Source organism: Callorhinchus milii, unplaced genomic scaffold (genome assembly GCF_018977255.1).
Source record: "Callorhinchus milii isolate IMCB2004 unplaced genomic scaffold, IMCB_Cmil_1.0 Scaffold15, whole genome shotgun sequence".
Classification (NCBI taxonomy): Eukaryota; Metazoa; Chordata; class Chondrichthyes; order Chimaeriformes; family Callorhinchidae; genus Callorhinchus; species Callorhinchus milii.
The window spans coordinates 14,839,446-14,867,039 of NW_024704756.1; the positions used below are offsets into that span (position 1 = coordinate 14,839,446).

At 45.0% G+C, this 27,594-nt stretch overlaps 1 protein-coding gene and 1 non-coding gene across 2 annotated transcripts in view; both read left to right on the forward strand.

The window, feature by feature from the left end:
* Positions 1-27,594, forward strand: part of tenm1 (teneurin transmembrane protein 1) — a 224,442-nt gene that overhangs the window by 66,141 nt on the left and 130,707 nt on the right. Inside the window, exon 3 of the mRNA XM_042340827.1 lies at positions 7,562-7,822. Within this exon, the coding sequence (XP_042196761.1) occupies positions 7,562-7,822 (261 nt within the window). The remainder of the gene's footprint in view (positions 1-7,561; positions 7,823-27,594) is intronic.
* Positions 12,910-12,977, forward strand: trnav-gac. Its single transcript has one exon. It is a non-coding gene; the product is annotated as a tRNA-Val (tRNA).

The window sequence follows — 27,594 nt, forward strand, 5'->3', positions numbered from 1 at the left end:
TGTGAGTATTACTCAAGTGTGACTTTCAACCTGGTTTGGATATTCTTAAGGCACTTGGCTGACCAAAAAGCTAAGTAAATTCTCTATTTATTTTGGCTGCTGTCTTTAAGGATCCAGATGACATTCCTAGTAAAAATAAGAGAGAGAGAGAGAGTGCACCGTTCGATAAAGGTTTTAGTGGAATGATAATCTGCCGATGTTTGTAGCTGGTACCAGATGTTTGGGGGAAGGTGAGAAAGATTACCCTTTAGGCAGCATCTCACTTATTTCCACGACTCCTTTTTACGTACAAAGCAAGACAGTGAGACGAACCAAGATCTAACCTTACTGGCGTATTGGGGAAAAGCTCCCTCATTAGCCGCACTCTCACAGATGACTTTCTACCAGTCTCTCGTTTCGCAAAAGAAAGTAGAAAGATGGCGAGACAGAGTCTAGTGCAACTGTCATTGACTGTAATCTCCAGTTTTCGACAGTCGCTCAAACAATCCACTTAAAACCAAACAAACCGACCCACAATCTTGCTGAGTTGAAAGGATATCAGTGCACATCATGGGTTACTGCAAAGAATAAAACTTTTTAATAGACTTACTTGGGAGTTTCTTGCACATTTTGTTGAGGGAATAGTCTGACCTTCCTTTGCACCCAGGTTTAATATTTCATAAACCCTGCGACAATACTGAGAACATAACTTCAGTCGGGCAATACTTCTGCCGAGTTGATTGCACTTTCCTGCCCTTTTTACCTCCTCCCTCTTCTTCTGTTTAACTTGCCCTGCTGTTTCACGTCCAGAGCAGATAGATAGCCTCTCTGCAGCTCGATCCCAAGAGATAATAATAATACTTGCATTTGATACAGGGCCTTTTCACGTTTTTGATATATCTCAAAGTGCTTCATGGAATATACTGTAAAGTGAATTGACTGTATATTTTGTGGGAGAAACACAGCAGCCATTTGCTCACTGATTCTGTGCAGTTTCACCCCATACAAGTCCGTACAATGCAGTGGCCAGAGAGAAAGAGAGAGAGTGAGGCATTGATGAATAATTGTTTTCCAACAGAGTGGAACCCACCTACATGAATGGAAATGTCCTAATGCACAGGTAAATGGTGGAATCGCCTTCATTAGGACCAGTAAAGCAGAGATGCCAGCCACTGTGAACCTGTTTGATTCTTTTCATGGATCATTTAGCAGCAGTTTGTTAAATCCAGCAGCAATAACAGCTGGTGTCAGGCCAGTCAATGAAACTAATTTACTTATGGTGGATAGGTTACAAACATGATCATCTCTGATAGCCTCTGAGCCACGCAGTCTGTAACCCTTTGCCCAGTTTAGCAGTAGCAAGATAGCTGGAGGGGTTTTGTATGAATGGCATTATTTAAATATAAGATCACCTGCGAGGACAATACAGCCCAGTGTCTACCTGTTCCAGTGGACTTTGAAGAACCCATGACTCCATTCACAAATAGAAAGGAGTTTCTCCCACTGTCCTAGTCTGCAGATAAAACCAATTATTCACTTCACTGCTGCTGTGTGAGGTGTTGCTGTGAGCAAATTGGCTGCTGGGTTCGCCTACAAATATACAGTCATTACATTTTACAGTAAATCCTATGGTGCACTTTGAGATGTCCTCTTGATGTGGAAGGCACTGTATCAGATGCAAGGATTGGACTGGCATTTCTCCCTCAAGATTAATACCGTGTGTGTGTGTGTGTGTGTGTGCGGCTGTTTCTATATTTCTTGGGATTTTTTTTATGAAGATTTTTAGAATCTTGGGGACGTCACAGCTCCCAGTGGTGGAGCCAAGCGATAGAGCTCTGAATGGATCCATCCCGAATTTGTCAATGGAACTACTTGAGAGTCCGATCGATCCTATGATGAAGAACTTTACTGCAGTAAATCTCCTGTTTAAGGTTTCCTTTGGGACCCATACAGCAAGCATCTTGGAAAGACCACTTTATAAAAGAAGTGTTTTATATGAGGTTCTCAACGAGTGAGGAGCCATAAAAAGTGTGCGTTATGGTGTATCAGTTATATGTATATATTTTATATATATAAAAAAAGTTCTGCCAAATCACTCAGTTGCACTGTGGAAGCATGATGTTTCCTAAGTGCTTTTAGTGGAGTGCTTTACAACACCATTGAGGGCTTTTTTCCCAGCCTGGGGAGCTTTAACTGATTGTATTGTAAATTTAGAGGAAGCACCAATAATGGCGAAGTGGTTTAGTTCCCAGGATAACGCCACAAAAGTACATCATTAGCAAAAATGCACACAAAATGTCCTTAAAATGCGAAGAGTGCTATGACTTCAGCAGACATGATGCTACAGCACAGTGTCGGCACGCAGTGAAAGGCTATTTTTCTACAAAAATAGAAGGGAATTCTACAAAATCACGCAAGTCACGATCGAAAGTTGGAGGTCTTGAGCCGGACCTTGAAGGAGGAGGGAGGGGGTGGGAGAGACCGTGTCCAAACTAAAGCTCCATTAGAAGAAAAAAATGAAAAATTCTGCACCATCTTAAAACCTTCGTAAGACAAAACGGCCTCACAGACGAAGGGAATTTCAGGTCTCAGGTGAGTAAAGAAAAAAATCTGGCCCCAGTTCAATTATTCACCCGAGCTAACCTGAGTGTGTCTTAAATGGTTTATTTCAGCCAAGGTACAAGGCACATTTGGGATTTTCCAGCAGTTTTGTATTTATATAACTATTCCCCCCCCCCCCGTCTCTATCTGTATAAACTGGAGATTTCAGTAAATGAATGAATGGATTGAGTGGTAAGCCGGCTGCAAATGTATCCAATTTCACATCAGTCGTATATTGGCGATCGTATTGAAATACCAATGTCCAAACCCCTAAATGAATTTGCGAGGCAATGGGGCTCTTGCAGTCCAGCATTCTCCTTCTCCAGAAATCAGCCCGACGCCTTTGCAAAACAAACTATTTGTTTCGCTGTCTTCTAATCCGTTCATTTAGGCAAAGATAACCAGGGAGGCGATGTCTGAGCTCTGTTGGGAGCAGGACAAAATATGGTGTTCTGATTGTTTTCTCATACGGAATGAAATTTCTCCAGCAAACCATCTCTCCTGAGAGCAACCACTTTTATTGCCACATAGATTCGAGTTACAATATGGCAGCCAGTGCAGTGTGTATTGGCCGATGTTGACCGGACTGTTAAGAGCCTCAGAAGAGATTTTCCTGGGGAATATTTAGAATGTGCACTGTTTTGACTAAGACTGACAACGCTTCCAGATGTCAGCAACATCTTGTGTTTGATACAGCGCCTCATCATGTTGTCGAGACGTCTCAAAGCTCTTCACAGGATTTTACTGTGAAGCGATGTGACTGTGTATCTTGTGGGCGAAACGCGGCTGCCAATTTGCACACAGCGACGTACCACAATCAATCGCGTAGTGAGTGGTTGAATTTTTATAAAATGCTCAATTATTGTTCTAGAAAGACTCAGTCAAGTCAAGTCTTGGGGTGGTACCAGCAGATATTCTTTTAGGACTGTCAGTGACTTATTTGCTGGTTGGGAATCCCACCTTGCCACGTTCAGGAGCTCAGATTGGCAATGAATAATTTGGGCTAAGTTTCACATGTTGGTTTGGACTGTGTATTTGTCCCTATCATTACCATTCACACTTGAGAACATCTTCTGCACTTTCTGCTCCAAAACTTGTAATAACCTCTCTGGGACACTACCCTGTGTGAGGGGCACCATATAAATGAAAGTTTTGTGGTAATTAAACTTTGAAGATGGTCTTCGTGTGGGAGAGGAACACCGGTTGCAAAACCCAATTTATTTCTTTTCTTCCCAACCCGGCCCGGTGAACGAAACAGTGGAGTTTTCCCTCGGTGAGAGTAAAACCATCATCTCCTCCTGTAAATAAATTGGACATTGTCAACTCGCGGCACATCAAATCCGTGGTTTTTGGCTCTCTGTGTTCGATTGCAATTAAAGGGCTGGTGCCCGGAAACTTTAAATGACTTTGATAATGTCAAACGGTGCACCTTTTCGGGGGTGACGTGTGTCAGATAATACTTTGTAAGCACTCTTGACTTTGCTCAGCAAAAACAAATACACCCTCAACGGAATAGAGCCAAATACCTGAGCACAGCAACCTGTGATAAGACTGGAGAGCCACCTCAGTGTTATGTTTTTTTTCTCAAGCCGAGTCGCTGTTCAGCCACCTCTTTCGGTAATGTCAAGAAGACCTTCTGAAAGGCACTAGGGATGTGCTTGCAAGACAGGTTGACTTGCGGAAGGCCTTTTGATCTCTTCCTTCCAGAATACCGACCCGACTGTCTCCTCATTAGGTCAAGCTGTTTCTTAAATGAGTCCGGTGACCTCACCTTATTCGCCCTTCTGGTGGTCCGTTGCAGCGAGTGTAGTTTCTAAATTCTGAGCTGAATAGATAAGTTTGACACAATGAGGCCACCATTTTCTCGGCTACCCTCCATTCATCATTCGCTTTCTTCTTAAGCGAAGAAGGAGCAAGCAAAATTTCCGTCCAGCGTGGCTCTAATTCCTTAGACGCTGTTTCTCTGTTCCCCTCAGAGCTGAAAACCCATTACTGCCTGCGATTGTTTCTCCCCCCACCCAACCCTCTCTCTCTCTCTCTCTCTCTCTCTCTCCCGCGAGTCCTCAGTAAAGTTTTCCTGGATTACTCTTTCTCGCGGCTCAGGATTGGGCCATCCCTGTTTCAGAGTGAAGGCATCCAAAATCTTTTCTTTCAATCAAAAAAGAGAGCCAAGCTCATCTCTAGGACAAAAGGACTAGGACGCACTCCCCAGCTCACCGTCAAACTAAGGCATTGTTCAGCGTTCCCGGAAGGCTGCGCTGTATAAATGCAAGTTGTTGTTGGTGGTGGTGGTGTAGTTCCACAGAAAAGAAATGGAAACTGACAACTTACACACTGCGTCAGAAGCAACACTCACGTGGCACTCGCCAATGTACAAGCAGAAAGAACCTCATGTCAGCTGCCTAGTTCATTTTTCTCAAAGCAGCAGAAATTGAGAGTTATAGAGGTTTGATTCGTGTCATATGCTATCAACACTTAGTATTAAAAAAAATTGTGATTGCACAGCACTCAGCTGTCACGCCCGGCGTATTACAAGGAGTGAGAGATTTCATGAGAGCGAGTCTGAAACTGATTACAAGCCAGTTGAAATATATTCCCCCTGGGGTTGTGTGGAGAGTGTGAGAGGCACGAGCACAGTTTGCATTCCATAACCCAAATGAATGGCTCACCCATGCAAAGACTGAGACTCAGGGGGCAGCATACTGCAACTTTACGTAGCTTGCAAAGTGTGTTCGGTAATGAGTGTACCTTTATCTCAGGGTTTAAGCTCATTTACACAGAGAGAAAAAAATCATGCAATGAGTCATATTTGGTGTGGGATTTAGCACTTCTCAGCTGATCAACCTCTCCATGTGAGTGACTGGGCTCTAATATGTATTCAAATTAACAATGGGGTATTCATTTTCCTCTGTAGCATTATGCAAGAACAACAAAATTACATTTATAGAGTGCCTTTCACATCGGGAGGACATCCCAAAGCATTGGAGTGTCAGGGGTCGGGACCTGAGCATGGGAGAGGGGTGCGGGAAGGGAGAGAGGTGGGAGGGCAACTGAAGGCACGATCGAAGAGAAGGGTTTTGAAACTGGCACACGACTAGACATGATGGGATCCTGAGAACAAAGAAGCACTTACTTTTGCTTGTGGGAGGCCAAGTTCTCTCAATAATGTGCAGCAAATGAATCTCCGTGTTGTGTTTAAGAAAGTATATATCTTTGACCACGTGGCTTTGGTCAACTTGGTTGAATCTCCCTTTGCCCATTTGTTGAGCGTTTAGAGATATGTATCATTCTACGTGAAGTCCCCATCCCACTGAAACACTCACCCCACGCGTTGAGCGCTTTCATCGCCGCTGTCATGAAGTCGTGTCGTGCGTCCATCTCGCACGCTGGCTGACTGCGAGGGGAATACATCCAATCAATGCACAAGGACATCAGGCTTTAAACCTAAGGTGGTCCAACTAGCAGCCCACGGGCCACATCCAGTCCGCTGGCTGATTTCAGGGTGAGTGACCATTTTACCTGGGGATTGTTTGTCCGGACACCGGGAGAAATTCTCTTCTATTTTTGAACAGCCCATGGGAACTTTAACGTGCACCTGAACAGGCAGATGATGGGAACTCGTTTCTCATTTCAGATGAGATCTAAAACCATGATGATAATCATCTCTACTATTCAGCTGGCACAGTTGAGAGTAGTTAACAACTGGAGCAGGTTGCCAGGAAGGGTGGTTGAGGACAGAACCCCGGGACTCATTTCAAAAAGCAGCTCGATGCTGTGATGGGAGGACAGTTGAGTGGGTGTTCTGGACTGGGTGGATGAGATCAGATGGGCCAAAGGGCCTTCTTCATCCAAATCGATCTTGTGATAAATCGGTGGTAGCTGATGACCAAGGTTCTCTCTTCAGCCATTCATCTCTCGACATGTTGAAGACTGACTTAACGACTCTTGTTATTTCACGTCGATTTCTCTCCCTTCCTCCTCTCTTGCGGAGATCACAGACAATCCCTCATCATTCACCCAAATGGCCTTTGCTCAAGTGTGTTCCTGGGCATGGGGACAAGGTCACTGTGGGAAACGTCAGAACCAACCCCAATCCTGTCCCACACAATCGCATCCTTTTGCCTCCTTTCACCCTCCCCCGCCCCGGGCAGTTAGAAAATACCTCCGAGCCCCAAATGTTGAATGCTTTGCGAGTTGACATTGCGTTGCATTGCACTGAATTTCAGTGAGGTTTAACTCCTCCGAAACAAGTGCCAGTCGGCCAGAGCCCTGGGATTGCAGTCGGGATCGGGCTGCCCCAAATCAATGTGGACAAGCAATAGAGGAATAAGCAGATGTAAATGGAACACAATGTGGCACAAGGAGAAATAACTGTATGTGTTTCAAGTTGTCAAATAGCGATGCAATTGTTTTTGTAAACCTGTTGCCGCACGCCCAGAGAATCTGTTTCGGCGCTGATTTTATTCCGCGATATTGAAAAGCAGCTTGTAAAATACGATTACTGGGTTACATTCCCAAGTGGAGTCCTGTAGCTCAGTGGTTAGAGCACTCGCTTTGCAAGTGAGAGACCCGAGCTCAATTCCAGGCAGAGGGCGAAACCTCGGGCAAGTTTCCTTACTCCACACAGAGCCCTAATAATAATCCCTCCAAAACCAAAAACAATAATATATTGGTCATTTTCAATCCATGACTGTTTGTGGGACACTGCTGTGCGCAATTGGCTGCCGCGTTCGCCCACAAATATACAGTCAATACACTTTACAGTGTGTTCTGTGAAGCGCTTTGGGACGTCCTCCTGACGTGAAAAGCGCTATATCAAATGTAAGGATTATTATTATTATAAATTCATCTTCTTGAGAAGCATTTGTTTTGAAAAGTTTTGATCTCTGACACCCTCTTTCTCTCTCTCTCTCTCTCTCTCTCTCTCTCGCTCCCACCCCTTCCCTTCTCTCCCCCGCTCTCTCTTATTTGTCTCTTTCAGAGTTAGAATTCTGCGAGGCTCCGTCGGTCTTGTGCAGTGGGTACCAGACAGACGTGTGCGCTCCCCCACAGCATGGGTTCCCTATGATCATGGGGTCTGACATCGACACCGAGACAGAAGGAGCTGGCTCCCCAGAGCACAATCTGAGACTGTGGATGAGGGTAATCAAATCCGAGCACAGCTCCTGCCTGTCGAGCCGGGCAAACTCAATGCTTTCGCTGACCGACACCGAACAGGAGAGGAAGTCCGACGCAGAGAACGGTAAGGCTTAAAGCAAGCGATTCTCTAACTCGCTGTTTGACCTTCAAAACAATTAACGTGTACGCAAAAGGAGAGAGGGTTGGGATTTTTTTTCTCTCTCCTCTCTTTCTCTCTCTCTCTCTCTGTTCCCTTCGTACCTGTGAAGCTATTTATCGTATGAGTATTGTGATGCTGTTCCTCCAGTTACTTCCATACAGCTCAGTGTATGCAAAGCGCATAACATTTCTGCTCAGTTGCTATGCTTCAAACTCCCCAAAAAAGCACAAGGTTATTTTATTGTGTGGGCGCGTAGGGTTGCTGTAAATCAATACATTCTCTATAATTCTGGTACTAAATGCGGTACAATAATTCAACTTTATACAGCTCAGCCATGAGCCATTATACAGATCCAGTTGGATTCTATTGTCTTGGTAACAGTGCCAAAACGTCCAGTCTAATTACTTTTACCCCCATTATTTCTTGTTGCCACCGGGTTTCAGCGTGGGACCTTTGAGGAGAGGGAAAGGGAAAGTGAGTGTGTGAGAGGGAGGGAAGGAGGGGGAGAGAGAGGGAGGGACATTGAGAGAGAGGGAATGAGACGGAGGGAGAGGAGCATTGGAAGAGGAAGGAAAAGGGACATCGAAATGCATGTGTTGCTTCAAATCCAGATTGTGAAGCTTGGAGTGACATCTAAGCTGCCTTATTCCTCTTTAGATGAAGGTATATGGGCAGCATCACCCTGCCACATGGAGATTATTTGTGATCAAATTCCTATCCTGAGTTGGGTCTGAAATAATATCTGCGCAACTTGGCTGCCGTGCTCAGCTACAATAAGGACAGTCACTACACTTTACAGCAAAACCTGCGATATGCTTTTGGATGTCCTCCTGACTTCAAATGTGCTATATGAAACGGAATCATATAATTATAAAAATCGGCTTCAAAATCGAGGCTGTAATTAAGAAATTGCCAAATTTTAGGGGTTCTTAAAATTACTGCATAAATAAAATAATGCTGAGTGGAAATTGCCCTCGAGGGTTAAATGGCCATGTCCAAATTGTGAAGCTCTGCAGAAATAAAATAAAATAGTAAATGGTGCAAATTGTTTAATATTTATGAAACTATAATCTTATTCTGGCCCCAAACTTGGGATATATGGTGTTATTATTTAAGTACTTTACACGGTTAAAATTTATACAGAGGCATTAGATAGTTACTGGGGTTTGAAAATTTTATGACATCACATTAGGAGCTAATATCCTTCAGGCTTCTAAGTGCAAAGAGTCTTGATTCAGTGCTCAGCATTATAAATCTAAATCACAAAGCTATCCATAATTCAGTATTAATTTGGTGTTTTCGCTCAAAGCCCTGGAGGAAATGGATAGATTCCATACATGCAGAAGAGCAGAGATGCTCTTCGCTGAAGGATAGACCGATGTCCCAATAGAACACACTAAAAAATTACATTTATACATTGCCTTTCGCATCAGAACGGCCATCCTGACTTGGCACCTGAGCTGGAGGGTGGGTGGGTGGGTAGTGGGTGGAAAGAGGGGAAAGATGCAGAGGTAGGTCTTGAGGTGGACCTTGAACGAGGTGAGAGAGGGAGCGAGTCGGATGGACTGCAGGCTGGAGTTCCGGAGAGATTGGAAAGACTCTGCTCTATGTGGGCAGTTAATGATATAATGTGCAACATTTGCAACGTATCCCTCTATCCAAGACTGGCATTCTGAAATACATATAATTAAGCCGGTCGTAGGTGCGAAAAAAGAGGAAAAATGGGGTTAAAATGTATGTCTGCATTTCACAAAACTGTGTCACCGGTCATTCCTGTATGGAAATCAATGAGGTGCTGATCAGTGTCCTAATGGTCTCTGAATGTATGTTCAGATTTGGTGCTTGTCCATCTGATACAGAGACATTCAACCTAATCTACTCTGCAATTTGAGTTCTCACCCAGCGGTGCCAAGCATGACGAGACTTTTTTTTTGTGTGTGCGTATGGATCAATTTCAAGTCAATCTCCGTAGAGTAACTAACCCTATTGCTTTGCAATAGCTTATCCTGCAAAATGAACATGTCAACAAATCGCAGTGCTTGTTCCAAAGGTGAGCAAGACTCTGTAGCCCACTAGAATGACATGTGAAAGCTTTCTGCACTGATAGATTAAACCGTTATCAATAACAAATCAATATCACTGCTGTTTAATACGCCGCTGTTACAACAGTCAAAAAATGTTTGGCTTTTAAGGCCACTCAGTAACTGGTAAGCACAGAAACCCTTGTAGTGTTCAGCCCACATATTGTCAGACAATGGTACGGGTTATCTAAGCTGCCACTACAGTGCAGGGCTGCATTGTCAGAGATGGCATCCTTTGGATGAAACATTAAACCGAGGTCCCATCTGTCTGTTTAGGTGGATGTTAAGGATCCCGTGGCACTATCGGAAAAGAAAAGGGAGTTTCTCCAGGTGTCCTGGCCAACAATCCCTCAGATAAAATTGGTCATTAACTTCATGGTTGTTTGTGAGACATCGCAGTATGCAAATTGGCTGCCATGTTTGCTTTAAAGTACACAGTCACTTCACTTTACAATAAAATCCTATGAATGCTTTAGACGGACTAAGACACTATATCAAATGCAAGGATGATTGTTATTGTTTTAGATGCTTGCCATTTATACTGTGCGAGTCGGGAGAAAGCCTGTTTTATTCATCAATAATATCCCAAGGGTACGGACAACTGAGAAGACTGAAGGAGTATTTTGCCAGTTTGTATTTTAGATTAAAAATGGACTATGGATTTAACAGCAGTTTCGAGGCAAAACTTTTCACTCAGCGTTGGGGATGGAGTCTCAAATCCAAATTGATCTGCGCAGAGATGATTAGGATTACCGCGCTAGTTCGGAGTAGTGGATTGTGTGATTCAAATTGCCTCTTGCTTTATGTTTAAAATACAGTGTGCGCACAGTGGAAAGGGTAATGTGGCTCTGTAATCATATCACATTCAAGAGACACGTACTTGTGGGTGTGTGATTGTATACATATATATGTGTGTAGTGTGTGTGTGCGTAAAGGGAATCTGTTATAATGCCATCATGCAATAATCCCCCCACAAAAATAATTCGATAAGTATGGCCACTCCATACACGACCCACTCTTGCAGGCTCAGACCAGGTGGAATTCCGGGGAAAGTAACCGCAGGGCCAGAAATCCTCGACCACTGCTGGGTGCAGAGCATAAGAGGAGCCACTTGTGTCTCCAGATTTACGTCTCTTGATGTGTTAATTATCTTTGTGGTGATTGCTGTGAAGTCCGGCACTGCGAAAAGTACAACTGCGAACATCTGTGTGTGTGTGTGTGTGTGTCTCTCTGCATCTGGGTGGGAAAAAAAAGCTCCTTGCTCACACCCAAATTCTTTCGCTCTCACGGGTAGCCAGGTGACAGTAACTTGTACGTACGCTCGCTGGGTCGGTTTTGCCACACAGGGCAGTAGACGAACGAATAAAGTCAACAGTGCGCTGTTTCAGTGTCCTCGTGGCTGAAGGAACCAGGAGCGATCCGCAGACAGCAGAGCCTTCAGTCTGCGTTCAGCTCAAAACCCGGGCGATGGAACTTAATTCTTTTGGTTTGGCTGTGATCAAGCCCACGGCCCGGGTCAGATACTGAACGCGGCTCAGATATGATCACAAGAGAGAGAGAGAGAGAGAGAGAAAAAGAGAGAAAGAGAGAGAAAGAGAGAGAGGGTCAGATCAAGAAGACGGCTTTCGGGCCATCTGATCTCATCCTTCCGGGACACCCGACCCTCATGCCCTTCCCTAACAGCATCGAGCTGTTTTCTAAATGAGCAACAGCGTCGAGCAGACGTTGAATAAAAATGCCTCATCTGAAGGACAACAGCTCCGATAATGCCAGGGCTCTTCCCTTCCCTTCCCTTCCCCTCCCTCGCTCGCTCCCAAAGCACAATAGTGGAGCGTCGGTTGAGAATCGCAGTTAGTTGCCTTTAATGGTCAATTCAGGTGAGTTTTGATCTGTTGTCTCGTGTCCTTCAGGAACGCAGCAGGAAAGAGAGTGCCAGAACTCATTTCACTTTCGACCCTTGAGTGGTGTGTGAGAGAGGCTGTTCTCCAGGACTGTCTTGTGGGTGAATTTTAAGCATTTCTGTGTGTGTGGTGTATGTGTATGTGGTGTATGTGTGCGGTGTGTATGTGTGGTGTGTGTGAGCGTGTGGTATATGTGTATGTGGTGTGTGTGTGTGGCGTGTATGTGTGGTGTGTGTGCGCATGTGGTATATGTGTATGTGGTGTGTGTGTGTGGTGTCTGTGTGTACGTGCGGTGTGTGTGAGTGAGTGAGTGAAACGACAAGTAAATTCGGAGTCGTGGTGTGATGCAGTGTAAATTTAAATTTACTTTTGTGTTTTGAATGAAAGCCTTGGTCGTTCAATAGAAAATAATACTATCTGGATGACTGGACTAGAAGATAGTAAGAGAGTGCATTGCTGTTCCTGAAGCATTCTCACTGCTGTGATGTATGTTTTTCCTTCACAAAACTGACTGGTAACTTCAGCATTATTTAGTTTGGGCAAGCTATGATGTTTCAAATAAGTCTTTCAGTCACAGTTGCTAGAATGCAAAAGAACCTGTAGATTTTTTTTGGGTGGAGGTGGGGAGGGAGTGGGGAAGCGGGAATGCAATCCGCAATCCAATCTGCAATGCTAACCTCAATTTTGGTCTTAGCAGCGAACCAAGGTACTAAATCTTGAGCTACAGTACAACCCTGTTATAACACTCTTCTTTACAGCACGGGTTCTGTTATCACGTGAATGCAGTGTGGATTCCATTCCTGTGAAGAGCCTTTAAGACATCTGAACGATGTGATAAGGTGCTATATCAAATGCAAGGATTGTTATTATTATTACTAACTGCAAACACGGATTCGATCGTTTTCTTTTAGGAAATAACTTGATGGGATATAGTACGTAGCTCGAGACATATGTGCAGGCAACCGCCAGGAAGGTGGAAGGTCAACTAAATGGACCTTAGTCTTTTTTTCGTCTAACATTTCTTATGTTATGTTCTCAATGTTTAACAATGGGAATTAATTTAGGAATCCTATAGCTCAGTGGTTAGAGCACTCGCCTGACAAGCGAGAGACCTGGGTTCGATTCCCAGCAGAGCGACACCTTGGGCAAATTTCCTTACTCCACACACCTGATAATAATTCCTCAAGAAAAGAAACGATAATAAATTGGCCGCTTCAATCCACGACTGTTTGTGGGACACTGCTTTGCGTGATTGGCTGCCGTGTTTCGCCCACAAATATACAGTCAATTCACTTTACAGTATATCCTAGGAAGTGCTTTGAGACGTCCAAAAAAAACATGAAAAGCGCTATATCAAAAGCAAAGATTATTGTTATTAATTTCCCTCAATTCGGAGAAAATTGGAAAAAGCTACGAATATCATATTTCACTTATTAAAATGATCTCTCTAAAGGAATGAGAAACAAATTAGCAGTGAGACTGCAGTCCTCATCGCTTAAATAAGAGATGAGGTACCCTTTTTATGAGCATTTTTTTTGTTCCAAGAAGTTACAAACTTGGACATGTTTCGGGTCGACTCTTCAGCACTCCGAGATAAAACCCTACGTGAAACAGCGCACCATCAACTCAATATAAACGTTGTTACTGGGTGTTGACTCCAGGATCTGGCAATGGGTCTCGGTCTCTGGGTGTCTGGCAATCAAAACTGTGGGGTTGACCAACGTGATTTGCAGTAACAATCCTCGCAATCGATGTAACGTCTTTCACATCAAAGCTTCGCAGGCAAATGTGTTTTGTAGGCAAATGGGAAAGCCAGCTTGCTCACATCAGTGTCCCACAAACAGCCATGAAGTGAGCGACCAATTTTACCCGGGGCGATGGTCGACCAGGACACCGGGAGAGAGAAAAAAAACTCCCTCCTCTCGAGGAATAGTAACGGGGAATCTTACACCGAACACCTGAACAGGGAGATGGAGTGAAACGACCTTGTTTAACATCTGGTCTGTGACGCTCTTAATCGGGGATCAGAATGCGAATTTCAGAGCGGCTTATTCCTGACATCTCCAATACCACTGTCACCCTCCATTAAACGTCAACATCGAAACTAATTGAAAGTCTCCATATTAAAAATACTAAGTGACTGAAACCATCAGATTAGCAACCCCGAACTGCAGAGAAACTAAAACGGTTCGGTGACGCCATGTTTTCGTTTACTGAGCGCTTCTCTGCATGGCAGAACTCTGTCGGTTTGGCCGATTGATTTGAAGTTTTGCAAAACAGAGAAACAAATGTTCGAGCGGTTTCAATTCAAGGATTATTGCAATGCCAGCCAGCTCCAAAAGCCTGAGCTATTGATTGCCACGGAGAAAGTCTCTGAAGCTTTAACGAAGCAATATTGGCTTCATAGAAACATGCCCTGCCAAATGCTTTCATTTTCTCCCCATATCCTGGCCGACAATCGCCCAGATTAATATTGGCCACGCGGCTGTTTTGTGGGACGTTGCTGTGCGTATTTGCCTACAAAACACACAGTCTCTCCACTTTACCGGAAATCCTGCCATGATGTGAATCACTTCGAAAGGTCCGCCCGTTGCGAAAGGTGCTATAGCAAATGCAAGGATTTTTATTTCTCTGCAAACCTTGGGTCCAATAATGTAAGTCACAGCGAAATGCACGATTGCAGCTCTATTGGGGCAAATGACACAGTCACTACAATTACGGCAACAACGACTTGCATTTGTGTACCCCCCTTCGCGCTGGGTAGCGTCCCAGAGCACTTTAGGATAAGCAATAATAATTATCCTTGATATAGCGTCTTATCACGTCATCAAGGAATGCACAGACACGAGGAGAAACAGGCACGTTTTCACATCTTATCTAAAGGACAATCGACACCCAAGTGACGATGACACTTGAGTGTCAGCCAAGACTGTGAGTTCAACGTGGGGTTTGAACCCACAACCTTCTGACTCAGGCGAGAGTGCTACCGACTGAGCCAGGCTGACACGTGAAACTTGACCCTTGGAACTTTTCCCCATTAGCGACAAAGACTTCCTGAGGTCTGGAGCAATTAAGTCCTCCACCTTCTCACCAGCTATTGTTCGACTTCCTTTGTCATTGCAGCACTTGCTTAATGGAGCCATTAGCAAACAATTAGTCTCGGCAGAAAAAGCAGTCTCAGCTCCCCTCAGACCAGGGGTTCGATTGCAAATCATTGACATTAGAAACTATAAAAAGTTATACAGTGTTAATGGAGAAAAAGAACATAAAGCCTTCTATACACAGCCATTCTTTGTATGAATTTTAAAGACATTCATCCAAAATCTGCGTTTTTTTCTCTCAACATTAAGTTCTTCAAATCTGGAATGCATTGCCTGAGAGGGAGGTGGAAGCCGACTCGATAGCAACTTTCAGGAGAGAAGTGGATAGATATTTTTGGAGGACAAATTTGCAGGGCTATGGGGAGAAGGGGGGGAGTGAGATTGACTTGGACAGCTCTTTCAAAGAGCCGGTATGGGCACAATGGGCCAAATGGCCTTTTTCTGTGCTGTATAATTCTATGATTCTAAACCTGAGCTCTTAACCGGAGAATCATAGAAGGAGGCCATTCGGCCCGTCAAGTCTGCACAGTCTGTCAGAGCAAGAGCCACTTAGTTGATGTACATCAATCCTACCTCACTCCCCTTTCACCTACTTAAACACCCAGTCACTACATGTTACAGTTGTATCCTGTGAAGTGCTTTGAGATGTCCTCATGATGCGAAAGATGCTGCACCAACATTAAGGATTAATGTTGTTATTATTATACCTGTCTCGTCACATAGATCGACTGCAGCTTCTTTGCCTTTTACACTATGTTACACATCAGGATTCTCAGTGTTTACATCGGTTCCATTTATAATGTCTCTGCTGATATCAGCCGAGGCTCTGCCTTTTGCTCCTGACAGGCTCCTGTGTTCGAGTTTTCTGTTTGTGAAATAATTCTTTTTTTCGCTGTTGAAATGCACCAGATGATGCTTCCGTTTTCCAATCCGTTTTATGTCCTGATTTGCTGCAGTCGAGGTTCTTCTTAATGTAGCATTTGACGCCCCCCACCCCATTCTCCCACCCCACCCCACCCCTTCCTCTCTCGTCCTGGGTAGCGTGGTGCAAAAGATCCCCCGAGCTTAGTCTTCGAGAGTTTGCAAGTTGTTGAGAGAGAGAGAGAGAGAGAGAGAGAGAGAAAGAGAGGGGGTGGACCCAATTCTCCGTTAGTCAAATAGTTTGCGATGGGCAAAAGGTCCATTTCCAAAATGGCCTTTTCTCATTCCACACCTGTGTTGATATGCAAGGAAGCGATTCGCATTTGTGCTTCCGCCATCGCTGTTCCGAAGACGTTCTGACAACCAATCTCTCGGGTGAAATGGGTCGTTCGCTTCAATTGCTGTGCGCCTCTTCCCCCCCCCCCCAAAAAAAAACGCAGTCACTGCATTTTACAGTAAATACCGTGAGCTGCTTTGATGCTTTCTGCAGACGTGAGAGGCACTGTATCAAATGCAAGGATTATTATTTAACATCCCCAATGGAATGGAAGCGAGTGGGAGCAGGGAGCAGGATGGGAAATGAATCACCGTTCTGCCGCTCGCATTAGGACTCAATTTTATCCTTCGCAAAATTGATTAACAAAGCTGCGACTTCTGTTTGCTAAACCGCAGAACCACTCAACTAATTACTGTAATGCCTCGTGCCTCGCTTTCCTCTGTGCCTTGTTTCTGTGCGGCTGATTTTAATGTGTTTGCGTAACCTAGCCATACGTTCCTGAGAAAACAACACAGAAGCTTTCAGGACTATTCCCCAGAACTGTCAGTCATTGCAAACTCTGTAGCCCTGCGTGTCAATTAAAGATACATAAAAAGTAACAGGACCGTGTCAATTACACCTGCGGAGTTAAGCAAGTCTTGACAGCCTGGTTCATTTGGGAGCTCTCTCGCCTCGGAGTTAGAATATGGTGGACTCGAGCCCCATGCAGAACTTTGAGCTCACAGTCTAGGATGACGCACCAGTATAGTGCTGAGGGGTGTGAGGGTGGCATTTGTAGAAATGTCGTCATTCGGATGAGACGTTAAACCCAGGTCCACTGTTCAAAAAGAGAGGGGAGTTTCTCTTTCCAGGTGTCCTGGGCCACAGCGGTCTCTCCTGGACTGTGCCTTAAAGTTACAGCAAACAATAAAAATTTGAGAACGTACGCAGCACAGAATCAGACGGGAATTTAAAGCACGTCACCTTATTAACTGCAACCCCTTTGGCGGTCATTTTTTTTTTCCATTTCGGATATCAAGCGATTTTGTGAGATGAACTGATGGACTTTGATTAGATCTTTGCTGTATCTGGATTGCTTTAAGGATGATGGATTTACACCCTTTGCCCTCTCTTCAAAGAAGGCATTGCTAAATGGTGGGTAAGTGACTTCGCACGTGTCCATTAGTCCATTTTTATGCACTTTAATGGATAAGGTGGAAGTAACAGCAAAGCAATGACCCAACCACTCAGGGGCTCACACAGCAGCACGAATCCTTCAGTTACAATGAACCACAAAACGACTCCACATCCGTTGCGTTCCAGCGGCTCTGGTTCAAGGTTGAAACTTCTGGTGCCATCCATCATCACTGATGCCCTCTGTGCAGGATCAATGGGTGCAACGTCATCAGTTGTGTAAGGCGCGGTATAAATCATTGCGAGTTTCATCTCCTGGGCAGAGGTCAGTGGGAACTACAATGGTTTAGCTTATTGAGGAATTGCTTTGGGAAGGACAGCAAATCAGAACCAAATCAATGAGTGCACAAGGAACGAGGAAAGGCAAGTGAGCGTGTCCACTTCACACTGCTGTTGCAAGTCCAAGCTCAGAGTGGTCTATCTCTAATAATAATAATAATAATAATAACAGTACAGTCAGTCAGTCGCATGCACTCCAGAGTTATTTTTCTGGTTCAACCGAGGAGGTTTAGCAACATGATTTTTCATGATTTAAAAACTCTGGTTCACATCCCTCCCCTTGCTCTCTCTTTTCCAAATGACAGATCTGGCTCATTGATTCGAGTGTCGGTGTTATTCTTGTTACCCTTCGAACCTTTCTCAATGCTTCCTCGGCTGTTTTTTGCAGCGCAGTGAACAAAACTGGGCACGAAACCTCAACTGCAGTCTCGCGCCAATTCCACAGAGAATGTCAGTGTAACCTTGCTGGGCTTTCCACTCTCTGGATCTACAAAGAGATATATATAAAACAAAAGGTCATTTTCATCCTTTTTGCCTGGGAGCAAGGATACTTTTTTTGACTGCCACTCAAGTTATGAAGGTGGGCTCTGAAAATCCACCATTTAAAACGTGTATTTTCTCAGCAACGGATACGGTTTTATTACAAGGTTAAAAAGCCGCTAATAGCACAAAAATATTCCGTTTGCATCACCAGTCGTAGCCGTCTAAATTGGTAATGCTCTCGAAAATTGGTGGGCCTGTTACGCTTGAATCTATTTTCCTTTTTGCACTTTATGTAACGCTGTTCCCCTTCGGATCATTTCAATGGACAATGTTTTCCTTTGCAATTAGCAACCCCAAGTGTGGCGTACCTAACGACACAGAATCATATACTGGCACTGGCAGCAGAGAGAGACTCCTCATACACACACAATAATTCATAGACTCTCATGGTACTGGTATATCTCGGTATTAGATATAGAAGTGGACGTTGATGATAAATTGGCAGATAGCTAGCCACGCACTGTCATTTCTGTTTGGGTTCAGTTTGCCTTTAATTTTGACTCTGAGTTTATTGTTTAGCTTGGTGAGTTAGTGAGTTAGTCAGTGAGTTAGTTAGTTAGTAACTTGCTGTGGGGAAGGTTTTCACCTCAGCACAGGTGTGCATGCCAAAAGAAGATTGAAACACATTACTTTTCTGGTTCCCAAAGCTGCGTGTAGATAAATTAATCGAAAGGTAATGAAACCTTTCATTTCTGCAAAACGATAATGAATCAAATTCATTTCCACACCAAGCAAGACAAGGGCATTAAGGCAAAATGTTTAATTTAAACGAGGGGTTTATTATACAGTAATGTGTGAAGCTCAAAAGATAGCTTCACCGGACTAAATGATGAAACTTAATTTCAGTGGTCACATTTTTAATATAAAATCAGTCAGAATACTAAATATTGTTTCTCACTGTCTGCAGCCATTCGATTGTGCAGTCCACTGACTTTGGGGTCACTTTCAGCACTCAGACTAGACGAGAGATTTGCCCTTCACTAAATCTCGCAGCAAAGTGTGGTGTCATTTGATTTTTTTTAACAATAATTATCCTCGAATTTGAGGTAGCGCCTTATCACATAATTGAGCTGCCTCAAAGCGCTTCACAGAATATATTGTAAAGTGGATGTAATTTGTGGACGGCAGCCAATTGCGCACAGCGGTGTCCCACAAACAGTCATGGATTGAGTGGCCAAATTATTATTATTATTATTATTTGTTTGATTCCCACACATAAAGAGCATCGGGAATGCTCTGAGCAAGAGACTTGTGTCAAAGTGTGTGTAGTACAGTGTAAGTAAGAGACAAGAAAGTCTGTGAAGCAGCAGAGTAGCCGGTGATTAAATGAGAAGGAAATGAACAGTTTTTGAAAGTAATTAGAAAGCCCTGATATCGATCAAAACCCTGAGCCTCCCAAGCCGCCAAACAAAACCTCTTTCAGTTCAATTTAGGTTCAGGTCCCACTGATCTGGATTAAGGAGCATCGAGCATTCTTCTGAGCAAGGCCGAGCTGCGATCATCAGTCCACGCGATGGGAATGTCTCCTGAGCTGATGGATTTGCAATTGAATTTTATCCCAAAATGTTTTTTTCCCACACCTGTCAAACGGCAAACTCACGGGTTCTGTCTGATTTGATGAATCTCCAACTCCCCCTCCCTCCCTCCCTCCCTCCCTCCCACCAGATTCCCTGAATTATCGGCAAGTAACTAGAACAACAACAAGTTTTGCGTTCATCCAGAGTCTTTCGCGTCAGGAGGACATCTCAAAGCGCTTCAAGAATCAAGGGCTGGGGGTGAGGAGAGCTGACAAATTGTGTGGCGCAGGGGGTGGGGGTGGACAAAGGTGACATAGTCCCTGAGACTCTCCCTCTCTCTCCCCCTCCCTCCCTCCCCTCTTTCACGGTCCCATCTCAACAAGTACCCTTTATGGTCGCACTTCTGGTCACCTTTTCCCTCCCCAACCCACTATTTGTCCACCCACAGCTCGGTTGCCAAGCGCTTTCAGACGTCCTCCCGACATGAGAGACGCTGTATAACTATGAATTGTATTGGGTTGTATTTTGGGGCCATTCGTAAGACGTTCACTAGCTTTTATGTTGTGGTTTATATCGCTACTGAGAACCATTCCACACAACTTTAATGAACTTAGCTCCCTTCTTAGATGTTATGTTCCTTCTCTTTGAATAAACGCACGTCCATTTGGTCCTATCTCTCGTTCCGATCTGATGGGTTCTATCAAGAAATCGCTCGATCTCAGAGAGACGGGGTTTTGCAAGTGAAGAAGGAAAGGTTGACGTGGTCGATCAGAAAACTACTGATATTCCCATACAATTTAAATATTATGAGGTTACGTACTGTTAAAATACACAGTCCGACAAGCATTAACCCAAAAGAGCAGAAGGTCACAAATCGCAATTATCACCTTAGGACGAGATGATTAGGCACTTGCCTACTCGATTTCTACAATGTCTGAATCTCTACTATCTCCTGTATTGTTATGTGTGTTTGCGCTATTTCGGCTGCAACTTAGTGAAGAGCAGAAATAGTCGGGAACCTTCAAGAATTACATATAGACACTACCACTCGTGTAAATTTAGGCATCGGCCTGGCTAATATAGTGATACTCACACCTCTGAGAGGTTGTGGGTTTGAACCCCACTTCGGGACTTTGCACTCAAATTGTCTTGGCTAATGCTCCAATGTGACACGAGGAGCCAGACTCCGCTGAATTGTTGGATGTAAGACCGGGGTCTTGTCTGCCTACTCGTGTGGACGGTAAAAGTGTCATGGCACCACTTGAAAAGGGAAGGAAGTTTCTCCCTCTGTCCTGGTCAACAATCGTCCAAACAAAAACTAACCATTTACTTACTCTTCATGGCTGCTTGTGCGCAAATTGGTTGGTGCGTTTACCTGCAAAGTACACAGTGAAGCGCTTTTAGACGTCCTCCTGATGCGAAAGGCGGTGTAAAAAACAAATGCAAGGATTCTTCTTGTCATTATAATTATTAATCCCCATGCACGGAACAGCTGGGGGTGCTCATAGACCTCCTTAAATAAACTAAAACGGAACATGTGTTTTCGGGCTATCAGCTGAGTTCAGAGATGTACAAAACACCGACATTTAAAAAGATTTGTAAAGGGGATTTCCGATCTACAGGAGACTTACTTGGAAATGTGAGGTTTTTCTTAGAACGAAATGCAATTTAGGAAGGAATTTAAGGGGATTGCTCCTGATGGTATTTGGGGGATTATTTCTGGGTGATTTAAGTGCAGTTTAACACCCGGAGGAGGGAATGCTCGCAAATGTAAATGGTGCTGGAGGAGCCAAGGACCGCAATTGAATTCGCTTAAGTAAAAGAGAACCTCTGGAAATCAACAGGGTATTGATGGAGAATCTGGAGAGAGCATGTGATGTATCCTTCAGAGAACTGCATCCTTCAAATCCTCCCGTTTACCTAGCAGTAACCAGCACAGACACGATGGGCTGAATGGCCTCCTTCTGTGCTGTATAATTTTATGATTCCATGATTCTAAGGAGGAACCCGGTTGTTAGTCGATTGGCAGATCGCTTTTCCGGGGCTAATAATCCCTTATATACAGAAAAAAATGCGATCACTCAATCCACGACTGTATGTGGGTCACTGGTGCGTGCAATTGGCTGCTGTGTGTCTCCCAATTCATCTTACAGTGTATCCTGTGAAGCGCTTTGAGACGTCTCGAAGACGTGACAAGGCGCTGTATCAGATGCAAGGATTATTATTATTATTATTATTAATGACTAAATTCACCGTCAGGTTTATCTCAGTCGGCAGCCTTGTCGAGTAAAAATCAGTGGAAGTGAACATGTGTTCCCACCAGCGAGGTAAAAGCAAGATTTCCGTTTTGCCACAAAGCCACTCGCACAGTGAGACCGTGACTGGCAGCTTGGGCGGGAAGCAGAGGCTCTTAATGCGAGCAGATCGCAGTTCCTCCTGCGCTGTAATTGTGAAGTGGCCTGACAGCCCGAGGAAGACTTGAAAGCAGTTTCCTTTTCGCTGCAGCCAAGAGATCACAACGGACCAAATGAGGCCCTGCCATTGCCTGCGACGTTTCAGTGAAACCCGTGATTTATATGGGAGAAGAAAAATCACTTCTTTTCTGTGCATCTCGCCGCTTACAAAAGATTCCCCCGCAAAACCCAGCTCCAGTCATCCCAGGGGAAGAGAGAGAACACAATTCTGCCAGTTGCCAAACGATTTGACCTTGGCAAGTGCGCAAACAAGTGAGGCGGATCAGAGCCCTGGCTTAAAGCCTCAGTGTAGCGGTAACAGGGGGGTGGGTTGGTTTCAGAAGGTTGCGTTCCTGGGATGAGCATCGAGCTGCGACGGAAACTGAGCTGCGGAGAGAAGAGACTGTGGCTGGCGCAGAGCAATCGTTGGTGGCTCTGAGATTCCGTCCTTAAAATACACAGTCAATCCACTGTACGGCGTGTCCCGTAAAGCGCTTTGAGACGTCCCAACGACGTCATAAGGCGCTATATCGAACGCAAGGATGGCTTATTATTTTAACATCTGCCCTGTTCATAACAGGACCCGAAAAGAGACCGTGGCACTGCAATTATTTCAGCACTGGAGGTGTCTGGTCTCAGCGCGGTAATAACCAGATGTTGCTCCACACTAGACAAGACCCCCGACTCCCCCACCCCCCGCACCCCCCCGCTCGCACCCCGGTGGGAATCTTCCTCCCGAAACGTGTGCGTCTAAACCTTGTTTCCTCTAGGAAAAAAGGAGCGTAGGTTTCTGCGGGTTAATAGCCTTCAGCAATGATTCAGAATTGAAAGATCATCACACAGCGAGGAGGGAATCCTGCGTTGTCGGAGGTCCCGTTCTTCAGATGAAGGACGTTAAGATGAGGCTCCCTTCTGCCTGTTTAAGGTCCCGTGAAAAGAGAAGGGAGTTTCTCTCTCGTGGTGTCTCGGCCAGACTAAATCGATGATTTCGTTCGTGGACGTTGCTAGTCGCAAATTTTGCTCGCCCGCAAATGACACAGTCACAACACTTTACAGTGTACCCTGCGTCATTCTGAGACCCCCCCCTCCTCCCCCCCCCGCGCCCCCTCCTGATGTGAAAGATGCTTGATCGAGTGCAGGGGTTACGACTAACGTTCGAATAATTGAAATCACTGTCTGTGCGAAATCACTGAGTCCTGTGTGACTCTTTAAACCTGTAGAATAACAGTGGTTGAATTAATATTTCCCCGACTCTATTTTAATTTCACGCATAGCTGGGCGACTCGGAGACTAATTTAAGCAAAGTGGCAGCTTCGCAAATACTCCCGACTCGTTGCCGGGAGCCCCAAACCTGTCACCCCACCCCCCCCCCCCCCCCCCCCCGAGGGCGCTTTCTCTCTCCGTGTTGTCGCCGTGGCACCAGCACCCGCGCCCTTGCTTAGGAACCGCGCGGAGGCTACTTCACTTGGGAAGGGCATCACACAGGAGCCGCCAGCGCTTGCGCTCGACAGCGCCCTCGACACGAAAAGCGCTTCGGAAAAAAACTAAACCTCCGTGGAAAAGGTCCACACGGTTTCATGAGAAAGCAGGCTCGTCAAACGGGCAGAAGTCCCACCCTCCTCAGTGTCCAGCCCCCATCCCGCACTGACTACCGGTCGGGCTGTGGTCCTAACTGCCCTCCGATACGTCTGACAAACTCTGCACGAGCCTGGACAATGGGAGACGTTAAACCGAGCTCCAGGTCCCGCCTGTTCGGGTGGGCGGTTAGAGATCCCGCCGGGCTGTTCGAAAAGAGAAGGGAGTTTCCGCTCTCCTGGCCAACAGTCCCTCCGGTTTACAGATCGGTCACTGGCTCGGGACGTGGAATCACATCGTCCAGGTTGCCGCAGCCTTTAAATTGCTGTAGTGCTGGGGGGTGTTTTGCGATGTCGGAGGTACCTGTACAAGTTGACGTTAAATATCACGGCTGTTTGTGAGACACTGCTGTGCGGGGGCTATAGCTGCCCTGTCTCGCACGCAAAATACACCGACAAAATCCACTTTACAGAATATCCTGCGAAGAGGCGCTTTGAGACGTCTCAACGATGTGATAAGGCGCTATATCACAATGCAAGGACTACTGCAATAATTACTATTATTCCTGCGAAGTGCCTCGAGACGTCCTTCCGAGGTGAATATATCAAACGGAAGGCCGATTTATTTATCATGTACAGTATGTGACGTAAGAAAAACAAAATAGACTCTCGATAAAGAAGGTGTGGGTGAGAGTGAGTTGGTGCTAGTCTGGAGGCCAGTACTCAATTATGTTGTTGTATTAATTACTAATATTCCCTGATAGCGGCAATGGCCAGAGTTGCCGGGGATTCACGTCTTTGAATTAATTTCCTGGGTTCAATCTAAACAGCCTCCCTCTGTGTTCCTCTTAATATCAAGGCGCACGGAGATTAAGCCAGAGAAAAAAAAACATAGCCTGGAGGGTCACCTTCATTGGAGAGATACACTGATAGCTGTCGGGAAATAGAAATAGGTTTGAAACAAAACCAACACCTCGAATCTTGTGTTCGCGACTGTAGATTAGACCAATCTGACTGATGCGACAATAGAGTGGCACCTACACACTGGAGGATTATCTCCAATCTGGCCACGGACATTGTTTGCGTGGTTGTGCTACTTTCCGCTTTCCCCTTCTCTGTACATTTCCTCTCAGCCGCTCACACTGCTCCGCACAGCCCTGTAAGACTGCAGGAACTGCTGAAATGAGACTTACCGGTGTTTAAGTGGCGGCTTTCAAACTGCGGCTGAATTAATAATAATAATTATAATAATAATATTTGATATAACGCCTTATCTTGCATCGCCGTGCTCAAAATTAGCTGCCGTGTTCGCCTGCAAAGCACACAGTCACTCCCTCCTCCGGGAAGCGCCTGGAGATGTCCTGCCGAAGCGAATCTATCAAATGCGAGGTTGATTCATTTATTTATTAATTATATAGATATATATATATCAGCATGTGCTGCTCATTGCATCGTTGCAATTACGGTGCAGAAAGAAGGTGCTTTCACCCATCGAGGTTATGTTTGTGCCAGCTGGGTCTTAAGGTGCTACTTAAAGACAAGTACAGAGAGACAGACGTACCTGTCTGGTTCTGTGCGCTCCAATAATGCACAAAACCAAAAATCGCGAGGCTCTCTCTTTCACGTCCGTGCATTCGTTGTGTCCCCGGCTCTCCTTGTTTTCGCATTACAGAGAGTCTGTGCTTTATTACTTCGGCCGAATTCCGAACAAATTGTCGCGGGCTTTGAAAATCAATCTGTACAAACAGAGATAACCGGCTCCCAAATCAATCCGCACCAACCCACGATTGCTTGCTTGTTGATTTTGAATTTGCGAAACTGAGCTGAATTTGACAAGGTGATCACTCGGAAACTCATACAACTATTCAATCGCTTGCTTCAAATATCCTGCACACCGTATATATAGATATTGTGCAGAAATTGCCTCTTAGTAAATTGGAGCCTGCGTGCTATAGTGTCTCTCACTTCTGCGAACCCAATTTCAGGCCAATTTCACAACCTTTCAGCAAATCAGTTGCTGCAGCACAAAGCAATGCAGGTTGTTCAAAGCTGACACCCATAAGGTAATTGTGAAGATTTGCTGTCACCACATCCCAGTGGTTATGAGACCCATTATTTGCAGACATTTGAATGTTTAACCTGAGTGACGGAGAGGAATTCCACCTAAGTCTAAATTTGCTCCGCTTCTGGCGATAGCATGAGGCATGAGTTTGCAAGATGTTGAATTTAGGCGACTTTGAGAGCGGGAAACACGGGGAAAACCGGATATCTTTCAAGAGAAAGAGCAGTGGGAGGAAAAGCAAATGACGAGTTCAAATCTGCTGAGGGCATCTGGGTTCATTTGCACTGAGCACTTTCAATCTGGTTCAAGGGATTTCATCTCAAGGTGAAAGAATTGAACAAAAAATAAAAACCTTGGAGTTGAAGAGAGAGCTTTGCAAGGATTCTTTTCTCTCTCTCTCTCTCACTTTCCCACCAAGGAGTCTGATTCAAACGCCCACAAAATACACGGTCAATGCACTTTACAGTATATCCTGTGAAGCGCTTTGAGATGTCTCAACAACGTGATAAGCCACTGTATATAATGCAAGGATTATTATTATTATTATTATTAACCTGATCCAGCTACTGATTCCACTCCATGTAATGATGTGCTAGCCTGCTGTATAATGAGTACACTTTCGATCACCTTGCCTCCCCCACTGCCCTCTACCCTCCCCAATCCCCACCCCCAGCTCGGGTCCGAAACACTGATTGTCCAGCGCCTTGGGACGTCCTCCCGACGTGAAAGGCGCTACACAAATGTAATTTTGTTGTTGTTGCTGTTGTATTGTTCTGGCATTACTATATAAGTGCTCCATAAGTGCACGTTGCTGTTGTTGTGACCTTTCTGGTCGCCTCAGCTAGTGTTGGGAGACGGTACTTACGACCTTAGCGGCACCCTTTTGTTCGCGCGCGATTCAGATCCAATACAAATAAAGGGACACCAAATAAATGCTGGATCTGAGCTGGAGAGGTGGCAGGTGACAACAACAGAACCGTTGGGTCTTTCTGATGTTCATTCTTTCTGCTCGCAGCAAACAGCCTGCTGGAGGTTGTGCGAGAAGGCTTTTTGAGAATTCTCGATCATTTCCGTGGCAGAACAGAGTGGGGAGAGAGCCAGAGAGCCAGAAAGCCGAGGCTGAAGACCTCTGAACACAGATTTGCAGCTGATCTGCGAAATGCACTCACAGGAATGTAGCTACTTAGCACAGCGGGATATTGTCAGTCTCTGTACATTTCAATTCTAAATACCCGAACAGCAGGTATTACGAATTGTAGCCCGAGGCAACCTTTTCAGTCGTCGCAGCTCTGTTTGGCAAAAGACTATGTCTTCACTGTGATATGGATGAAACAGGCTTTCATAATACGTATTCCACTGTTGATGGGAGGGAGGGAGGGAGGGTGAGAGGGAGGGAGGGAAATCACATCGCAGAAATAGTGAGAGAAATTGGAAGGGGAAAAATTCTACGCTGCTATGGAATGATACAGCACAGAAACAAGCCATTCCACCCAGCTAGTGTGCCTGTGGTTTTTTTTATTCCACACGGGTCTTTGCCCCGTCCTATCTGAAACTACTTTCCTTGAAACAGGATATTTAATAACTTCTGCGGGTCTCACCTCCAGGGCTGCCAAAAGCATCTTTATTTGAAAATAATTGGCAAGTGTTATTTCTCTGCCCCTTCCAGCAGTTGTTTGTGATTCGTGGCCAAAAGCTTGAAACTCGTGTGAGTTCCTCTCTCTACCCCTCTGTTATTCTGACGGTTCAGTTGCCAACTCTGCTAAACAGAGTGCTGCCCTCTTTGGCTCACCTTTCTTCTGAAATTCTACTTTTTTCTGGACTTGGCAGATAATGATAGTCCTTGCATTTTGATAT